The sequence below is a fragment of the Desmodus rotundus genome, chromosome 13, assembly GCF_022682495.2.
Source record: "Desmodus rotundus isolate HL8 chromosome 13, HLdesRot8A.1, whole genome shotgun sequence".
Taxonomy (NCBI): domain Eukaryota; kingdom Metazoa; phylum Chordata; class Mammalia; order Chiroptera; family Phyllostomidae; genus Desmodus; species Desmodus rotundus.
In genome coordinates, this window is record NC_071399.1 from 51,368,395 (window position 1) to 51,386,305 (window position 17,911).

Genomic DNA, 17,911 nt, shown 5'->3' on the forward strand with positions numbered 1-17,911 from the left:
GGCTTAATGGATGGAGCACCAACCGGCCTGCAAACCCAAAGGTCACTGGTTTGATTCCCAGTCAGGGCACATGGCTGGCTGTGTTGCAATTGATGTTTTTCTCTCACATTGATGTTTCTCTCCCTTTCACCCTCCCTTCCCCTCTCTCTGAAAATAAATTAATTAAAATTTAAAAATAAATAAATAAATAAATAGAAAGTGTGATAGTAAGGAAGAATGAGGTAGAATGGAAGCTTAAAAATGGGAAGTGACATCAAGAGAAAGAGGTGTGTATGTGTGTGTGTGTTTAATTCTTTAAAAATTTTAATTTTTAACTATGGTACAGTTTGTTTGTATAACATAAAATTGACAATCTCAGCCATTTTAAGTGTAGTCCAGTAGTATTACATACATTCACACTTTTTTTATGATACCATTATTGATTATATTTCCTATGCTATACATTGCATCCCTGTGACTCTGTGTGTGTTTTAATAGAAGGAAAAAGAGTTATAAATGTGTAGATGAAATGGCAGACTCTAATGGAGTCCTTACTTTCCCTCTTATTTATTCACAGCATTGGTAATAATAGCTGAGAGTTATATCCAAGTAGTATTTCTTTCTTTGTCCTTTCCCCACCCTTAATCAAGTTCTTTTGATTTTTTTCTCATAACTAAAGCAGTGAATGCTCCTTAGAGACATACTAGAAAATTACAAGCAAATTTAACAGAAATATCCTTAAACGTACTCACCCAGAAATAGTATCCAGATATTTTTCTATGTCCTGAGAGATTTGTGCAGCTTCATTTCTAATGGCAGCATTGTGTTCCATTGTACAGATGCACCATCACTAATGCAGCCAAGCCCCTCTGCTGGACACTGCTTGCTCTAAATTTTGCTGCTCAGGGAACAAGCATAAGCTGCCTACGTTTGAAGATACCTGTCCTTCATTTGGCTCATTTTTAAAGGAGGTTTAAGGATTGGATTTAAATTGTCTAATGATGTAAAAATTTACTTGGCATAATCAAAGTCAGAGCACCAGATCCCCTCGGAACTGTTCTGGGCCAGTCATGAATGAGAATGAAGGGACGGGGTCATTCCCCACTGTTTATAAACTGTCATTTTCGGCACTTGTCACAGTGCCAAAGTACAATCTGGGCTCCCTGGGTTCTGTACCTTCGTCAATGGATGCACAATTAAATCACATAAACTGTTCGGGGAGCCAGTGTGGGAAGCACTGCGTATTACCTCACATGTGATTATGATATGGGCAGCTGATGAAGTGGGAGGCACTGAGTTTTTAGAAAACTGCAAGGAAATCACTGTTCATGCTAGAGGACCAAAGTACGTTCTTTAGTTCATATCCACTGCCAGAGGAGGGAGCAGGGCAAGCCAGCCCATGGGGAAGCACAATGTGCTTTTCTGAGTACTTACAACCCCCCAACATGCACAAAAACTAGTGGCTTTGAAGATTTAATTTAATCCTTCCAGTTGGTGGGTTTATGCATCAGAAATCCAGTGCCACTGTGTATTCAGGCCTTGGTAGTTAAGAACTGGCCAGACAGCTCTGCAGCCAGCTTGTCAAAGCACCAAAGATTTGGGAGTGAAAAAAAGGCCCGAAAGAAGCAGGAAAGCACCATTTTCATATCATTAGTGCAGCATCTGTTATGTACAGTAGCAAAAGAAATGTGCTTCTCTCTTTTTAAACCAGTCCTTTGTTGTCAAGAAGCTTTGAATAGACATCGCTCTTTCCAGAGCCTGTTTTGAAGCTCTTGAATGTTCTCCAGCCTGTGTATGTATTAACATATAACCATGTTCCAGAGAATTAGTGCTGGGCTGCCCTGTGCTTTTGGCAGACAAGGTAAGCCTCCACATGAGTTACAGTTGAGAGGGCAAGGAAAGCTCAAGGTTCACAAAAATCCCTCAGTGGCCCTGCTTAAAATAGCAGTGTAGGCTGTAGCTTAGTGTTTTGACAGCTTATATCAGCAGTTTTCTCAGCTGATATATTGATTGCAGTTTGGACTTCAGTCCTGCTGATCTAATAAAACATCACTGTCATAACAGTGAACGTAAAAGGACCTTTCGTGGTCCCGGCCACTTGGAGAAGCAGCTTTACTGTCATGTGTACAGTGAGGTAACCTTGCACAAGATGACCATTAATATATTTTTATGTTTTAATTTCTTCTACCAATATGTTGTTTATTAACCCTATTCTACATATTTGCACAAATATGCATTTGGTAAAAGGAATATGATGGTGCCTTTACAAATACCACAGCAGACTTGTTTTATCGTGCGGCAGTATCACAGACAGCCTAACGGTGTGTCGTACAGTGCAGCCCTGGTCACGCTAAGTTGAGGGGAAGGGGAACTCATGGAAGTTAACTGAAGCGTGTAAAAATCTTCTTGTGTTTTTGAATGGATATCTTGAATATCTTACATTCACCTGGTCTTCGATCCTACTTACCCTAAATATCCTTTCATTTCACAGCAATTGCTGACCATCCAGGAAGAGTTAAACAACAAAAAGTCAGAACTGGAACAAGCAAAGGAAGAACAGTCACACACACAAGCATTACTTAAAGTTCTCCAGGAACAAGTAAGTGAAGGCCACAGCTCTGACTGGGTGAATCCATTCAAACCTGGACGTACATCTCTCTGGTGCTCGAGTGCGTGAGTCACGTTAATCTGTGGTACAATTAGCCTTCACCCTGTGCAGCCCCCAGCAGCTTTGCTCTGTGGAATTTATAATCTCATTCCCAGCACCTCTATTTGCACTCTTAGGGACCTATTCAGACTACCCAAGCCTGCTAGTAATGCATGAAAGTTTATTCTGGAAGACAAAAGAGTTTTGATGAAGTTGAAAATATTGACAGTGCAGATATATTTCCAAACAAGCAGCTAATTTCCTTTTAAGTATAATAGTGAGGAAATGAGTTTAGCGTAACCCATGATACTCCTGCAGATATATGCGTAAGAAGGACTGATTCATAGCAACATTGAAAAAATACCTTTCCTGTGCTCAGGGCACTTACCTAACCATAGTGAGCACCAAACCTTGTGTATGAAGTGTGTAAATCTGATCATTTCATCGGGGCTTCCTCTGATACTAAAGTGTGGCCTGACACTGATAAGTGGATGTGAAAGCACTGTGTTTCAGCAGGTAAGACAGATGGCTCAGCTGCAGAGTGAAATCTCAGCCCAGTATCTGCTTGCCTATTCTGGGCGTGTGCTTGCTGCCCCCGATGAAACAAAGGGCACCTGGAGGGAAAAATCACATATAGCAACTCCAACTCTAATCAAATTTAAGTTGTTTTAAATTTTTAACTTACACTGGTTTATGAAAACAATATTTTATAATAAAAGTAACTGCAAAAGTGATGTTTTTAAAAATATGAAGGTGGGAGAGTGTGACCCTAGTCAGCTGTGACTCAGTCATTTTCCAAGTGTTTATTTTTTAATGATTTGGGATCAAAAAAACATATTTTTAGTTACTTTACCCTAAAAGTATAAGTGGTTTGTGAGGAGAAAGTAAAGATGTTGGATACTTTATGAGCTTTTATAGCTTTGGATGAAGATGCTTCATAAAATTAATCATTATTTTTATATAATGAATATATACTCAGTAACTTAGACTGAGGCTGAATCTGATGGTTTTGAATAAGTTAGATTGAGCTGAAAAACATTGTTGACTAAATTCACATGGCCTACTGTCTAGGAGACCGGAAGTCACCATTCTTTCCTCTTTTGCATTATTTGGTTCAATTTGCTCCTGATCAAACAGACATAGGTCTGACCTTTGTCGTTTACATTCCAGTGTGTGTGCATGTGCGTTCTCTCTAAATGACTTACATCCTTTGTCTCGATTTGAATCCAAACCCTAGTCATGAACATAGATTCTAAGTTCTGCAGAAAGTACTGATAGAGAGTTGTTATGGTGCACATTTTTAAAGAGCAAAGCACAAACACAATTGTTGGTGAAGATTCACACTTCACTGTCTATTACTTAAAAAAAAATGGGGAATGTGAAGAAGATTCAGAATAACTAAAATAATTAAAAACCTATGAAATACTACTGGAAAGGAAGTGTTTTTAAGTCTGCCATACTATTTAAATGAGATGACTCTTTTCAAGCAAACGCACTGAGAATACCTAAGTCTATAGCAGCCAAATGCATCCAGGGGCTGTTAGCACTGCCAGGTCTTTTCCCGACAGCCCCTGTCTCAGAGCCGCTCTCACCCTTGCAGATGAGAGTGTGCCATGGACATGCTCTTTTCATCCCCTTGTGGCCCCACCCACCCAGAGACATGCACTTAAAAATACACCTCTATCTCCATGAGCATTGTCTTATGAGACTTTCTTTGGGCTCATGTAGAGTAACTATGTGGGTAAACACGTTTTCAGTGCCTGCATAGCTAGGGCCTAAATAAATGACCTCACTTCTAGAAATTCTGATTATTTGGGTCTGGAGTCTTATTTTACACACATACACATACACACAGGAAAAGACACACCCTTCTCTGAAGACTTGAAATTTTGCTATTCAAAATGACTACCATTTGATGGGAATCCTGGAAAGAAAGATTAGATTGTAAGGGCAGAGCCTTACCATCAGCAGGACCCACCCCTCCAGGGAAAGGAGGTTCATTCGCCCAGTTCTCCATTTGCTAGGATGCAGCTTCTGCAGGTCCCTCCAGCCTCAGTTGGCCCCTGCCGTTCATCTCCTCTACAAAGGTGGTAGCTTCCAACACCTGGAGCTTGTTCACAAACCCAGGTGTAGTCAGACACAATTTTGGGCTGCTGCTTCTGGAGGAGCAAAGCAGCAAAGGGAGAACGGGAAGCAGGCCAGTCTCCAAGAGCAAAGTAGAAGCTTGCCTGCAGCTTCAGCTGTAGGGCAAGGGGAATCTACAGGAGGAAGACGTGACCTGTGATCCTCTGGCAGCAGAGAACAGGGCGCGACCATACTGGTGGACAGGGAGAGATGAGAGCACATGGGTGTCCAAAGATAGGGCAAAGGTAGGGCAGAGGTAAAGGAGAACAAGGAGGAGGAAGATGTGATTTATTTAAAGGGGGAGAAGAAGAGAAGGGGCATGTTTATGCTAATTAGAGTACAAAGGTAGAACACTTTAATAGCATAGTCCTGTACTTTTGTAACAAAACCTTGTGAGCTGACCCCACTCTAATTCACAGAAGCAGGAGGTATAGGACCTACGGCAGGATGAGCAGAGAGGATTGATAAAGAGGAAGAAGATAAGAAATACCTACAATAAGAAAACTTTGTGATAGGAAAACAGGGAGGGCTTTTCTTAAGTCCTTTTGTGCCCACTTATAATAGACCATTATTTGTATCACTGTGTGCTTTTCATATATATCATACATTGCCCTTGCTCCCTTATACTTGGCATGTGTAGAAATATAAATGATGTAGTCCTAAAGAACAGTAGGCAGAATTTTTTCTTGTAAGTAGGAGTGGAGTGCTGTGGACAAGATATAATCAGCTCCACTGGTCCATAAGCAGCTACCCCACACTCAATGTCTTCACGTCACCATTTTCTTTGGCAAAGCCCTTCTCTTAGCATGACAATCGTATGGCTTCTTGCTAAGAGTTTGAGATTGCCTTAAGAAATATAATGAAGCTTTCATGAATGACCCATGGGTGTGAACAATGGTGTGGAGATTGCCTAAGGGAGGGGGGCTGGTTGGACGTGGACAAAGGGAGAAAAAGTAGGGACAACTGTAATAGTATAAACAATAAATTATAAATTAATATGCAACTAATATTTAATATTACAAAGTATGTGTACAAATAACCAGAAAAAAACCAATGTTCAAATCAAACACAATGATGATATACATGCATTTATTTTCTTTTACACTTTAAGCATTTGTTTCCCACCATTAATTCTTTGTTTGAGACATTAAAAGGATACAGATGCACTGCTTCCAAAGTATAGTAAGTCAGGAGGAAGTACTGGAAACGCCCTTTGCCTTTGCTTTCTGTCTCCTTATTCTGCTTTGAGTCAAGCTAGATAAATTGCCAATTAAAGGTTTCCAGAAATCTCCTGATAGCTGATTACTCTTGATCCTTCTGAGAGTCGAGAGAGTAGTGTTTTCAAAGATTCACTGTTAAAAATCTCTTTTGAGAACTAGCTTTTCTACTAATGCCTCAGTGACCAAGATGTCTTCCCAGTTCTTCCTTTATGAAAAGAAGCCAATCATCTTCTTCGAGGCCTCAAGAAACAATGTCAGTCATTCAGATACGTTTTCAAGAAGAACATGTACAGTCACACTGCAGCATATTAGAACAACAAAAATATTCATCATTCATGAGTAACAGTATAATTTCATTTGGCTGGTGGCAACTTGCAAGCACTGCATGGTTTAAGTTAATAGTAATACAACTCGGAAATGAAATCATTTTTTATTCTTAAGAACCAATTTGTTGTACATTTTATGCCTATGGAATTGCTTTCTAATCTTATTATTTAAAAAAATAATGACCAAGACCCATTTATTTTTTGCCAGCCATCAAGTTTCATAAAATATTGGTCTCAAACTGGTTTCTATAAAACTCATTAGAATTATGTGCTCCATCTGTTTTTTTTCTCATTGGAAGTTTTATAAAGTGCAATGTCAGATGAAACAGAATGAATAGGATGATATACACTTAACAGACATGCTTGCTTATTCATTTTTTTTTTTTTTTTTGCAGTTAAAAGGTACGAAGGAGTTGGTTGAGACCAATGGCCACAGCCATGAGGACACAAATGTAGGTATCAAAACCCTGATGTTTGCTCTTGTGTGATGTTGGTTGAATGCTCATGAGAATGTAGCACTTTATTTGTAGCACAAAGGATGTGTACCTCTCAGTGGCTTACTAAGACTACTGTGTTTGGTTTAACAATAAAATATAGTAGATAGGTACTGCAATTGTTAGCTCAAATTACAGATTATCAATTTAGAATTACTTGAGATAATCTCTACCATACAAATTCTAATCTCAATGAATTTCTTTGAGCCCTTTATATTTCCAAAGCTATAAACTAATGATGTGTTAGGAGGACAGATGAAATAAGACCCAACAGGGTAATAAATTGGATATTTCATGTATATTTATTCAATTTGCCCGTGTAATGCAGGTGGTAATGTAATGACTGCTATGTTAAGAGGTATCAGAGCAAACCCTTTCTCCCAGAAAGTGTAACGGTCTTCTATTTCAGACCCAGAACAGTAGCATGATGCATTTGTCTTCTTGATACAGATAGAATGGTATAAGAGTTCAGTTAGCATTCTTGACTTCCTCTTTTACTATTCCTTGAGTTGCCCCAAATTAGTCAAGTACCCTTTGCCTTGAAAGTTCTATAGTCTCAGGTAGAACATTATATGCCATGTAGATTATTGGCTTTCCATATGTTTTATGGGTTTGTTTTTGTCTTTTTAAAAATATATTTCAGCCTTGGCTGGTGTGGCTTAGTGGATTGAGCTCTGGCCTGCAAACCAAAGGGTCGCCAGTTCGATTCACAGCCAGAGCACATACTTGGGTTGCAGGCCAGGCCCCCAGTAGGGAGTCTGTGAGAGGCAATCACACACTGATGTTTCTCTCCCTCTCTTCTCCATCCCTTCCTCTCTATATAAAAATAAAAATGAAATCTTTAAAAATATATGTATTTGATATCTGTATGTATCTGATTACCCTCATCACAGAAAGTGCTTACTAAGCAATTATTTTCACATAACACAGAATCAGACATGGTAATAAATGCTTGATTAACTAGAGCTAGGGGAAATTATTCATTTCATGTTCATTCTTGTTTTAATTATATACAGCAGAGAGCTTGACATTCAGAGTACCAAAAACTCTCTTATTAATTACTGTTCCTACCAGATATTTAACATATGATGCTTATTGAGAACCTACTGTGTACATGTAACTCTGCTAAGTACTAGGGAAGGGGTTGGTTTACAAAGAATCGTAAGGCTTGCTGTCTGTCCTCTAAGAATTTTTAAACAAGTTGATGGGTTAAGGAACACATGGGCAATATACAAGGTGCAGTAAGTGTAGAGGAAGGTGAGGCCACTGTGACAGTGATGTATTTGAAATTCGACTCTGTTGCTTATTAGCTGTCAGCCTTGACAGGTTACTTTAACCCCCTGAGCTTCCTTTTCCTTATTTGTAAAATGAAGCAGTGCCTCCTTCAAAAATTTACCATGATGTAATGAGCTGAAGAACGTGAAAACCTTAAGGTGTTATTATGGAGCTTTCTTTGTGCTGGATGATTAAGAATGGCTTCGTGGATCTGTGGCATTTGGGTTTGACTTTGAAGAATAAATAGAATTGAGAGAAAGAACCCATTCAGTCACAACTCCCATAGGAGATGTTGTGACCTAAGAAGAGTCTGTCTTCCTCCAGTGTTTCATTTCCCCCATCTTGCCCTGAAATTCCTCTTCAGCATCCTGGTGTCCAGGGACACACTGCTGCCACATTCTCAGCCACAACTTTCACACACGTTCCCCTTAGAATCAGGCTCTCTGTGCCTCCCAAGGAAGCTGCAGTTGAATCCAGTAAGCCTGGAGAAGTGGCAGCATGCTTAAATTCTTGATCTGTAAAATGAGGATGATATTACCTGTCTTTCCTTCCTCAAGGCTTAGTGTGAGAAGCAAAGGAGATAATGGATGTGGAAGCGCTTGGGAATTGTGAGGTTCTACCTGAGTAGGAGGTTGTTCCTATTGTAAACTCATCTGCTGACTGAATCAAATTAGATCATACATGTAAAGAGAGACCCAACACAATATCTAGCTAGCTCTTAGGCTCTATTTTGAGGAATGTTGAAAGGCATTTATTAAGTGGGAAAAGTGAAAGGAGGTCATCTTTGAAGTCTTTGTCCTTTCTAGAGGAAAGTTTTTAGATTTTAAAAATACCCGTCTAGAGTCCATGATGTGGGCTTTGTTGAAAGATAAGGTTCAAGTCTGGTACGAAGGAGAAATAGCACCTGGAGCAAGAGTGGGTGAGATATTTGTGGAGGAGTAGAACCCAGCACCTCACCACTGCTGGCTGCCTCTCTCATAGTGCAGAGGGCTAGGCTAGATTCAACAACTACTGCCTGTTTTGGGGAGGGGTTCCCAGAAGGTGAATTATTTGCCCTCTTTCTTGTCTCTAATGTTATCTCCTTTGGGCAGTTTCCCTAGCACCTCGCTAGGGTTATATGAAAGAAAAGGAACAAAAATCACTTATTTTGTGGTCATGCATCTTGAATGCTAGCAAAATATTTTATGAAAATATTTTTAAATGTTTGAAATAAAGTCTAGGTGTCATTTGAAATTTCCACCAGCCCTGTGGTGGTCAAAGGAGAATTTATTTTGCTCACTAAAAAGCCTTATGACCATGGCAAGTTATTTACCTTTTTTGAACTTCACCTTCCTCATCCTTAATGTGTTAAGTGAAAATGCATACATAAATACTTGGCCCAGGGGATGCACTCAGCAAGTATTGATGACCTCTTCTGGCATCAGTGTCAGTAGTGTCTAATACAGTAGGCCATACTTTTATGGATGAATTTTCATGCAGATCATGAGGTTTAAAGCCTCTAGTCCAGAAGTTGTTGACGGAGACATATAGATTGTGTGTGTGTGTGTGTGTAATTTGTCACATATGAGGGCAGGGATTCACTATATTATCATTTATTAATAATTATACAGTAGATCAGGGCTGACATAGCTGGGTATTTTTGTGAGAGTTGATAATTGGTTTCAAAAACTATACTATTATAAAAGTAAAAAGGAAAATTTTGTATGCCACTAAAAAAATTACAGAAAAAATACAGAGTTGAAGAAAAACAACTTAGTTTCTTATTGCTCAAAGATAACCTTTATTAATATTTTAGTTCATTTCTGCCATGTGCATAAATATGACCAGAGGGGGAAAAACATAAATAAATGAATTTTAAAAATATTATAACTCTCTCAGTTTTTTACCATTTTGATTTCTCATTATAAATATTTTTCTTGTCACCAAATGTTCCTCAAAGACATGATTCTTAATGGCTGTATAAGGTAGATATAAAATAATAGAACCACATGCACATGTGTTAGGCATTTAACTTCCCATTTTTAACTGTTATAAATAATGCTGCAATTAGCATGCCCATAAATCTTGATCTGCATCCCTTGTATTTGTTTCCGGGGGATTCTGTATATTGATAGCTGTGTCATAAAGTCTGGCAGGGAGCTTCAGACTTACAGAACCATCTGGCATTCAGAATGTCAGTGTGGCAGATGCTTACTTTCGGCATCCGTGCATTGTCCTGGGGGGTCCACCGGAAGATATGTTGAGTCTTGCACTTTACAAACAACCCTTTTGCCTTACTCTCAAGAGTTGTGAAGCTTACAGGATGCTAAGTACACCTATATCTGGTCAGTTTCTATTTTTCTGTTGTTTTTACCTTTTATTAAGCAACATAGTATCTGACCAACACCTTGTGTGGTGTTCTTGAGGTCCCCAGACAGAGGCACCCTTATGAGATCCACCATTGTCCCATATCACAAGATTTTCTGGGAGCCCATGCCCATAAGAAAAGTTTTCTGAAGACTAATGGAAAACCATTAAAAATGGAGATCAGATGCAGAGTCCTTGCTCTCCAAGAGGACTGCACTTACCAGTTTTAAACAAGTTCTCTTTGTATTTGGAACTGGATATATTAATGACAGTGGGCAATTCAACATTTTAAGTGTACCCAAGTTGAAACTAACCTTTATCCCAGATCCTTTAGAGAGTTCTGTTACTCCAGATCCAGTTTTCTTTTCTAAAAAGCAAAGCTATGACATTTTTTTCTCATCTCCATCCCTGAGCAGTCTTCCAATCTCTAGAAGTGCTGAATAACTAGCCTGGTCCCTGGTAATTATGCATAACAGATATCAAAATCTTAACTTAAGAAAAGACAATCTGTCCTCATCTAGCATCTTTTATGATGACCTTCCTCCCAGAGGCCCCTCCACCTATGATCCTTAAATGTATATGTTTGGTGAAAAAGTAGAGGGGAAGGGAGAGGACATAAAAATGTAGGAACAAGTAGGAGGAATCAAATAAAGGGGCAGCTGAAGCCTGAGGTGTATGGTACAGTTTGGTCTGAGAGATTCCCATGAATTTTATCTCCTCCATCCTTGTTTCTGCTTTCAGAAAGCTGCTACCCCACATCCTCTATCTGCAAGCTCACACATTAGGGTTAGAACAATCATTTGCAATATGTAAGGAGGTTTAATCTGTGATGCTGAAGGTTACCACTGTCAAGTAAAATACCCTTTCCACCCCACAATGAAAATGCAAAAGACAAAAGACTGCACTTTTTCATGTTGCCTCCATAAGAAAGTAAATCCTCAGAGTTGTCTTTAAATCTGTCAGAGTAAAGATGTTAGGAGTGTACAGAAGAAATACTGTGTGAAGAACATTCTTCAGGTTTAGTACACAACAGAAGAAAACTACTGTGAACCAGGTATTTTAATGATGTGCACGTCAGAACCCTGCAAGTGCCAAGTGCTGTGCCCACTTTCAAATGTGGCTTTCACCCTTTAGGCCATCAATTTTCAACCAGTGCGCTGCAAGAATTTTTAAAATATGCGATACCTGACTATTTAATCAGGGTCACTGACCTCTTTTCCTTTAGACTGTCATATTAAAAAATGACAACAGCCAACACAGCAATAGCCATCCAGTGTGAATGAATCAAAATTATCTTTGTCAGGTTGGCAAAATATATATTTTTTGGTGTGTCACAGAGTTTTAGTAATTAGTTTATGTGTGCCATGAGATAAAAAAGGTTGAAAATTTCTGCCTTAGGCAGGTAAGCATGTGTGCTAAGAATACATCACGATGATTTAAGCAAGGCCAGAAAGAAAAGGAAAAACCCCACAGGAAAATAGGACCATACCCTCAAACAGCACAAACCACTCGGGCTCTATCCTTTCTTCCCATTAACAACTTGCTGCCTCTCCTTGGGAGACCCGACATTGAACTAGAAGGGGAGTAGAAAAGACAGTAAGGACCACCTCACCAGAGGAGTCACACCTCCTGCCCCGCCTCCCACAGGCTCTGTCTGGGGCTCAGGAGCACCAGGCCCAGCCAGGATGAGCCCGAGGAGCCTGCAGTATGAGGCTGCTGCTGTCACAGTTCTCCCAGCATGTCTTTCTTCTCACCATCTCCTGCTGCCCCCGGCCTGTACCAAGTCCCTCAGTTTAGGTTCCCACACAGCCTGCCATCCTCTGTTACTCAGTAAATCAACAAATATCCATTGAAGTGTGAAGGTTCAGAACAGATCTAGGTGCCAAATGATCTGCTTTCAATCCTGGCTCTGCCAGTAACTGTCTGGGCAACCCTGAGCCATATGCTGAACCCCTGAACCACCCTTTTTTCACTTCTGAAATGAAGGTAATAATCACACCTACCCCACTGTGTTACTATGAGCATTGTGTACAGTGCTGTTGTGATCAGTACATGTTAGGTATTATTAGTACCCTAGCCTCCCATGTGCTGGATGCTGTGTGAGGTTCTAGCGAGATGTGGTTGCTGCCCCAGGCAAAGCTGACTCACTGTCCTTATCCAAACTTGTCCACTGGGTCATGCCATCAGGGCTCACTGTCCTTATCTTCAGGTCACTATGACAGTGTGAATAATGGGGTTGAGGTAGTTTATTTTCATGTCTCTAAAAACTCTCCAGAGGCAAGGCCTTAATTAGAAGGATGGACTCCATGGAAAGGAGAGTCTGGTGGGAGTGGGGTGCAATGTGTGGGTATACAGATTACAAGACCCCTGCAAAACTCAATTGGAAAGTCAGAGGCTACTTTGTCTTCCTTCGGGAAAGGATGGACCCACGTCTGTAGATACCTGACAGTGCAGATGTCTGAAATCCATAGTAGACTTTCCATGGACTAATATTTCCTCTACCCTGCAGTATACAACCCTATTTGCATATTAAATGCTCACACCTAGAACTTGGTTTTTTCCTCAAGTTACAGCTCCTGTAAATTCTTGCTTTTTGCCTGCTCATGCTTTCTTCCCCACCTCCACCCCCACTCTACTCGTTGTACCCTTCTGTCCCACCACCCCCAGCTGCCTTCTTCCAGCTAGTTTACCGTGTTTTCTGCTATGAAATCCATAATGTCATCTGAAAAGACCCACTCACATCCCAACACAGCACTCTCGGAAAGAACAGATGGCTGGCAGAGACCCTGTGAGTGCACCCACTCCCCAGCAGGTGCAGAGCTGCAAGGAAGGATGAGCCAGGGAGGTACTGTCACAGACAGGAAGGAGCTGGCTTCCTGGTTAGAGCTTTGTTTCCAGTAAACACTCAAGAAGTTTCTTACCAAGCACCTCCCTGCCAACTGACAATGTGTTTCCACAGCTGGGCCACAGTTTGTCCTTCGTGTCAGGACAGGAGTTGGTAGGACCTGCTTGGCCATTAGTGGATTTGGAGCATTTAACCAGATTAGTACATGTTTAATAAAGATGACAGGTTGGGTTCAGAGAAGTGGAAATACCTTCTTCCCCCAGGCCAGGTTAAAGAGAAACAGGAAAAGGAGACAAAAATTTCAGCTCTCTGTGAGATGGTCTGACATGTATGTGGATACCTGTGGCTAAAGCTAAGATCTGAAACAAATCTTTTACATTATAAAGATTGTACTTCCCCCAAAAGTCTAGTGATAATACTACCTGATATAGAAGCCAAACCAACACACACATATAAATGATGTTATATGTATGTATACATAAAAGTGCCATTTTCTTTTTGTGAAAAGCTTGGAAACTGCAGAAAAATATAAAGAAAAAAAAATCTGTAGTCTCACCACTCAAAAATTAGCGTTTTCATTCCTTTGCATTTCCTTCATCTTTGTCTATGTACACATATATATTTTTTACCAGATTTACAACATATAAGGGAGTTTAACAGCCTATATATATTTCCTAATAAGTCATGAGCATTTTCCCATGTTAATAAATGTTTTCTTAATATGACTTTTAATAAGTGCCTAATACTTCATGCTATAGATTTGCTCTAGTTTATTTAATCATTCCCTGCCATAGGACTTTAAAATATTATTTGTCATTGATAGTATGCAATGAATATTCTTTTACAATGTATTAGCTAATTTAACCACCATTTAAGCACTTTTTAAATGGAGCTTTTCCACTTGATTGGGATTTAGAGATAGAGGGAGATTCACTGCTTCTTTTAAAAGATCCAGTTCAGCCCCTATGTGGTAAGTGATGGAATAAACAGCCAATGATAGTGTCTGGGTATTACCACACAGAGAGGATTCTGAGCTCCTCAACAGGTGAGGAATATTCCCAAGAATATTTGCATTCTGAAAACAAAGGCAAATAGTGTATTCTTCACAAATAATTTAGAACAATACTGAGGCACGTCACTTAGGATTTTGTGCTGTGAACTACTGGCCAGCGTTCTTGGTGTTCTGTGGATTGTAGAGCCTGTTTTTTGTGTGGATCCCACACCAAGGCTCATGGACCCAGGCCACCTCTACCCAAATGGGGCTTGTCTATCTTCTCAGGGGGACACATGACATTCAGGAGAGTTATCAATTAAAAGAACAAAATGAGTTCTAGCACTTAACTGAAAATTAAGGTTTTATTTCTAACATGACTAAGAAAATGTGTGTAAGCTCCAAATGACCAACAAGAGAAGCATACATAAACATACGGACATGACTTGTGTGCAAGGAATAATTTTAAAGTCGAGTAAACATAAAGGGCTCAGTCTCAGTGTCCCTGCCTCCTGTGAGATACAGCTTAGCACTGCCCGGTGTGTTGATCGAAAATGAACAGAGGGTAAGTTTAGGAGCATTTAGGAAAAAAGCCAGGAACCCAAAGGGTGTACAGAAGCAGAATTTTCTTCTAGTTTCTCTGGAAGACAGTAGGGGAGAGTCAGGAGCCTCCTTTGCTCAAGGAACTTCAGTTCCTACTGACGTGTCACCAGGATTCAAGATGAGAAAACAGTAAGGAACAGAGATTCACCTGTAGTAGGCCAACCTCCTCTCCTGTTAGTTCTGTAAGTTTACTCAGGAACCATGGGCTTCCAAGATGGTTGTAGTTGTTGTTTAGAATATTAAACATTCTGCAGTGACTTCCATACTCCTGGTTTCTGCTCACCACACATGAGCCCAGGACAGGGAGAGGCATGAACATACCAGCCAGGGCTGGTGCCAGCCTTGGTCCGTGAGGGGCAGGAAAGACAGCAGCAGGAAGATGCCCACCAGCCCTTCCAAATCCACTGAGCAAGCAGAAGAACAATGCTTTCACCATCCCGTACTTCCCAGCAAACTCCAGTAGTGAAATCTGCCTTCACTGAAGGTGTGTCTGTGGTGGCCCCAATATACACACTTAGTGAAAACTTTAGCCAAAAATAAGGTTCTCAAATTCAAATCAAAAAGTTCAGGTGTTAATCTTCAAATAAAGTATTAGTAGGCATCCTGGGGGAAACTACATACACACACACACACACATGTATATATGTGTGTGTATACATATATTCACATATACATATATTCATATTCAAACACAGCACCCACAATAAAGTGAAGTGTGTTCTAATCATTCAACCTCAAAAGTCTTCCCAGCTCTGCTGGAAATGCCCCTCTCCATTCCCTCCCTTCCCTCTCTAGGGTCTAATAGGTAGGCATCATCCCTAGTAGTGAGTCCACTGCCTCCTGCTGCAGCTTCACTTCCCTGCCTCCTGGCCTGCACACCATGCCCAGAGGGACTCCGGGATCAAAGATCAGACAATAGTCCAGCTGCTCTCTCTGGAGGCAGATACCTTGTTTGTTTGTAGCCGCCTGTAACTGGGCATTGTAATCAAACCACCAAGAAGGTTGCATTCCTCACCGTTTTGCCTTTAAATCTAACTTAGGATATCACAAAATTTCAGAACTTCAGCAAACCATACCTCAGTGTAAATCCCCTCCTAATTCACATCAAGGAAAAGTTAAACTGTGAAGGAAAGTTGATCTCAAAAGGGAAAGGCTTTCTCACACATTGTTCTTTATAGAAAGACTGTAGCGTTTTCCTCAAGAAGTGGGTCTGCAGCCCTTAGCTGTGTGGTGTCAGAGCCAGAGAGGCCATGTGAAGAGTCACTGGGGACTTGGAAGCAGTCCCTTGCCAGGTATATGGTAGCCAGTCTCTGAAAGCTCTGCAGGTTCCCCTGAAAAGACTCACCAGCCTTGGAACGATTAATGCTTTTTTTCAGATTTCTGTTCACTTGATTATTTTTTCCAAGAAAATTTGATTTGCCTCCAACTTCCCAACCCTGACATTGGCCTTGTGGAGGAGATTTGTGGCTGTGATGCTCAGCATCGCCATCGTTTTTATTTTGTCAGCTTCCCCATGAGATTACAGAGTGGCTTTCTCTGGGCAATTTCCAGACTGTTCAGTGTATGCTGATGAGCTACTTATGTTTATGAGGCTTTCAGAATCTAATTTTCACAGGCAGTTTCTTTCCATGCCAACTTTGAGAATGATGGCTTGGAACAATGAGAAAGGTCTACACTTGCTGTCTGTGTAAGGTTCCCGCACTGTGTAGGTATAATTCCTGCTTCCTCACTACCCATAACACACACTTACACCCACGAACATGAGCATAGTATGTCTCATAGCTGTAAGCTTATGTAGTGTTCCTCACTATTTTATATAACAATATTCAAATTGCTCCTTTTGGTAAGAACAGAATAATTGTTGGCCTGGTTGTTGAATAAACGGTTTTTGTTAACAGGTCAAATTCAGCTAACTCCACCATTCATTAAAAATTCTAAGTAATTAGAATTTTTATTGATAATTTCACTTCCTATCTATCATGTCATCCTTTCTGCCTGCAATGCAAATTCCACATGTTTTTAAGCCCATCTCAATTCCTATTTCTTGGTGACTTATCCTAAGATCAGCCCAAAGCAATTAACCATCTTCTCCATATTCCCACAGTATTTATCATTGTAAACATTCTAAACAACCAAGTTGTGATATGTCTATCACCTCAGCTCAGGTCTAAGTGCCTTCAGGGAGGTGATGTATATGTCTGCTTCACAGAACCTAACGCAGTGATGAGCCTATGTAGATGGGTACATTTGTAATACATTTAGAATACTGATCAATTGACGATTGAACTGACTTAGAATTTCCAGCAGCTTCAGACAGCCTTGAGAATCTCATTGGCCTGGTTAGGTAACAGTTGCAAACACTTCCTTCTGTATATTATCTGCAGGTAATCTTGAAAATGAACACATTTCATTCCAGTTCACTTTAAGATGTGTACGTACATCTGTGAAAGTTAGGGATCGCCTCATCCAACTTTCTTATTTTATAAATTTTAATTTGGTGTATATTTTCTGGCCTAATTGTTGTGTGCCTTCATACATTTTCAAAGGCAATACTTCTCAAACTTTAGTAAGCAACAGAATCGAAGGGAGAGCTTTTTAAAACACAGATTGCCAGGCTCCACCCTAGAGTTTAAGATTGGGTAGGTGTGCGCTAGGGCCTGAGAATTTACATTTCTAGTAAGCTCCCAGATGATGCCAGTGCTATCAGTCTATGGACCACACTTTCAGTAACTGCTGCCTACTCTCCATCCCAGACTAGGTCAGGCGGTGCTCTGGGCTTCTATAGCACCTATGGCCAATCCTTGTCATAGCTTTTATCACACTGCATTTTCATATATTTTACATGCCTCTCCATCCTCTAGGTTATTATTATTCATTCTTGAATTCTGTTGTCTAGAACAAAGCCTACCATACAGTAGGTGATCAATAAATACTTGATGAATGGAGAGTGGTGAAGGCTGATAAATTCCAAACAAACTATACTGAACTGAGGTGTCATAAGACCTTACTTAGTCTCAATGTTGAACTTTGTTGCTTTTCAACCCAAAGAGGAAAATATACA

At 40.2% G+C, this 17,911-nt stretch overlaps 1 protein-coding gene across 20 annotated transcripts in view; it reads left to right on the forward strand.

The window, feature by feature from the left end:
* The window catches only part of ENOX1 (ecto-NOX disulfide-thiol exchanger 1), a 609,204-nt gene that overhangs the window by 522,790 nt on the left and 68,503 nt on the right, over positions 1-17,911 (forward strand). For all 20 annotated transcript variants that reach the window (XM_045202239.3, XM_053916761.1, XM_053916762.1 and 17 more), the window contains 2 exons: positions 2,471-2,578; positions 6,692-6,748. In XM_045202239.3, coding sequence (XP_045058174.1) covers positions 2,471-2,578; positions 6,692-6,748 — 165 coding nt within the window. The remainder of the gene's footprint in view (positions 1-2,470; positions 2,579-6,691; positions 6,749-17,911) is intronic.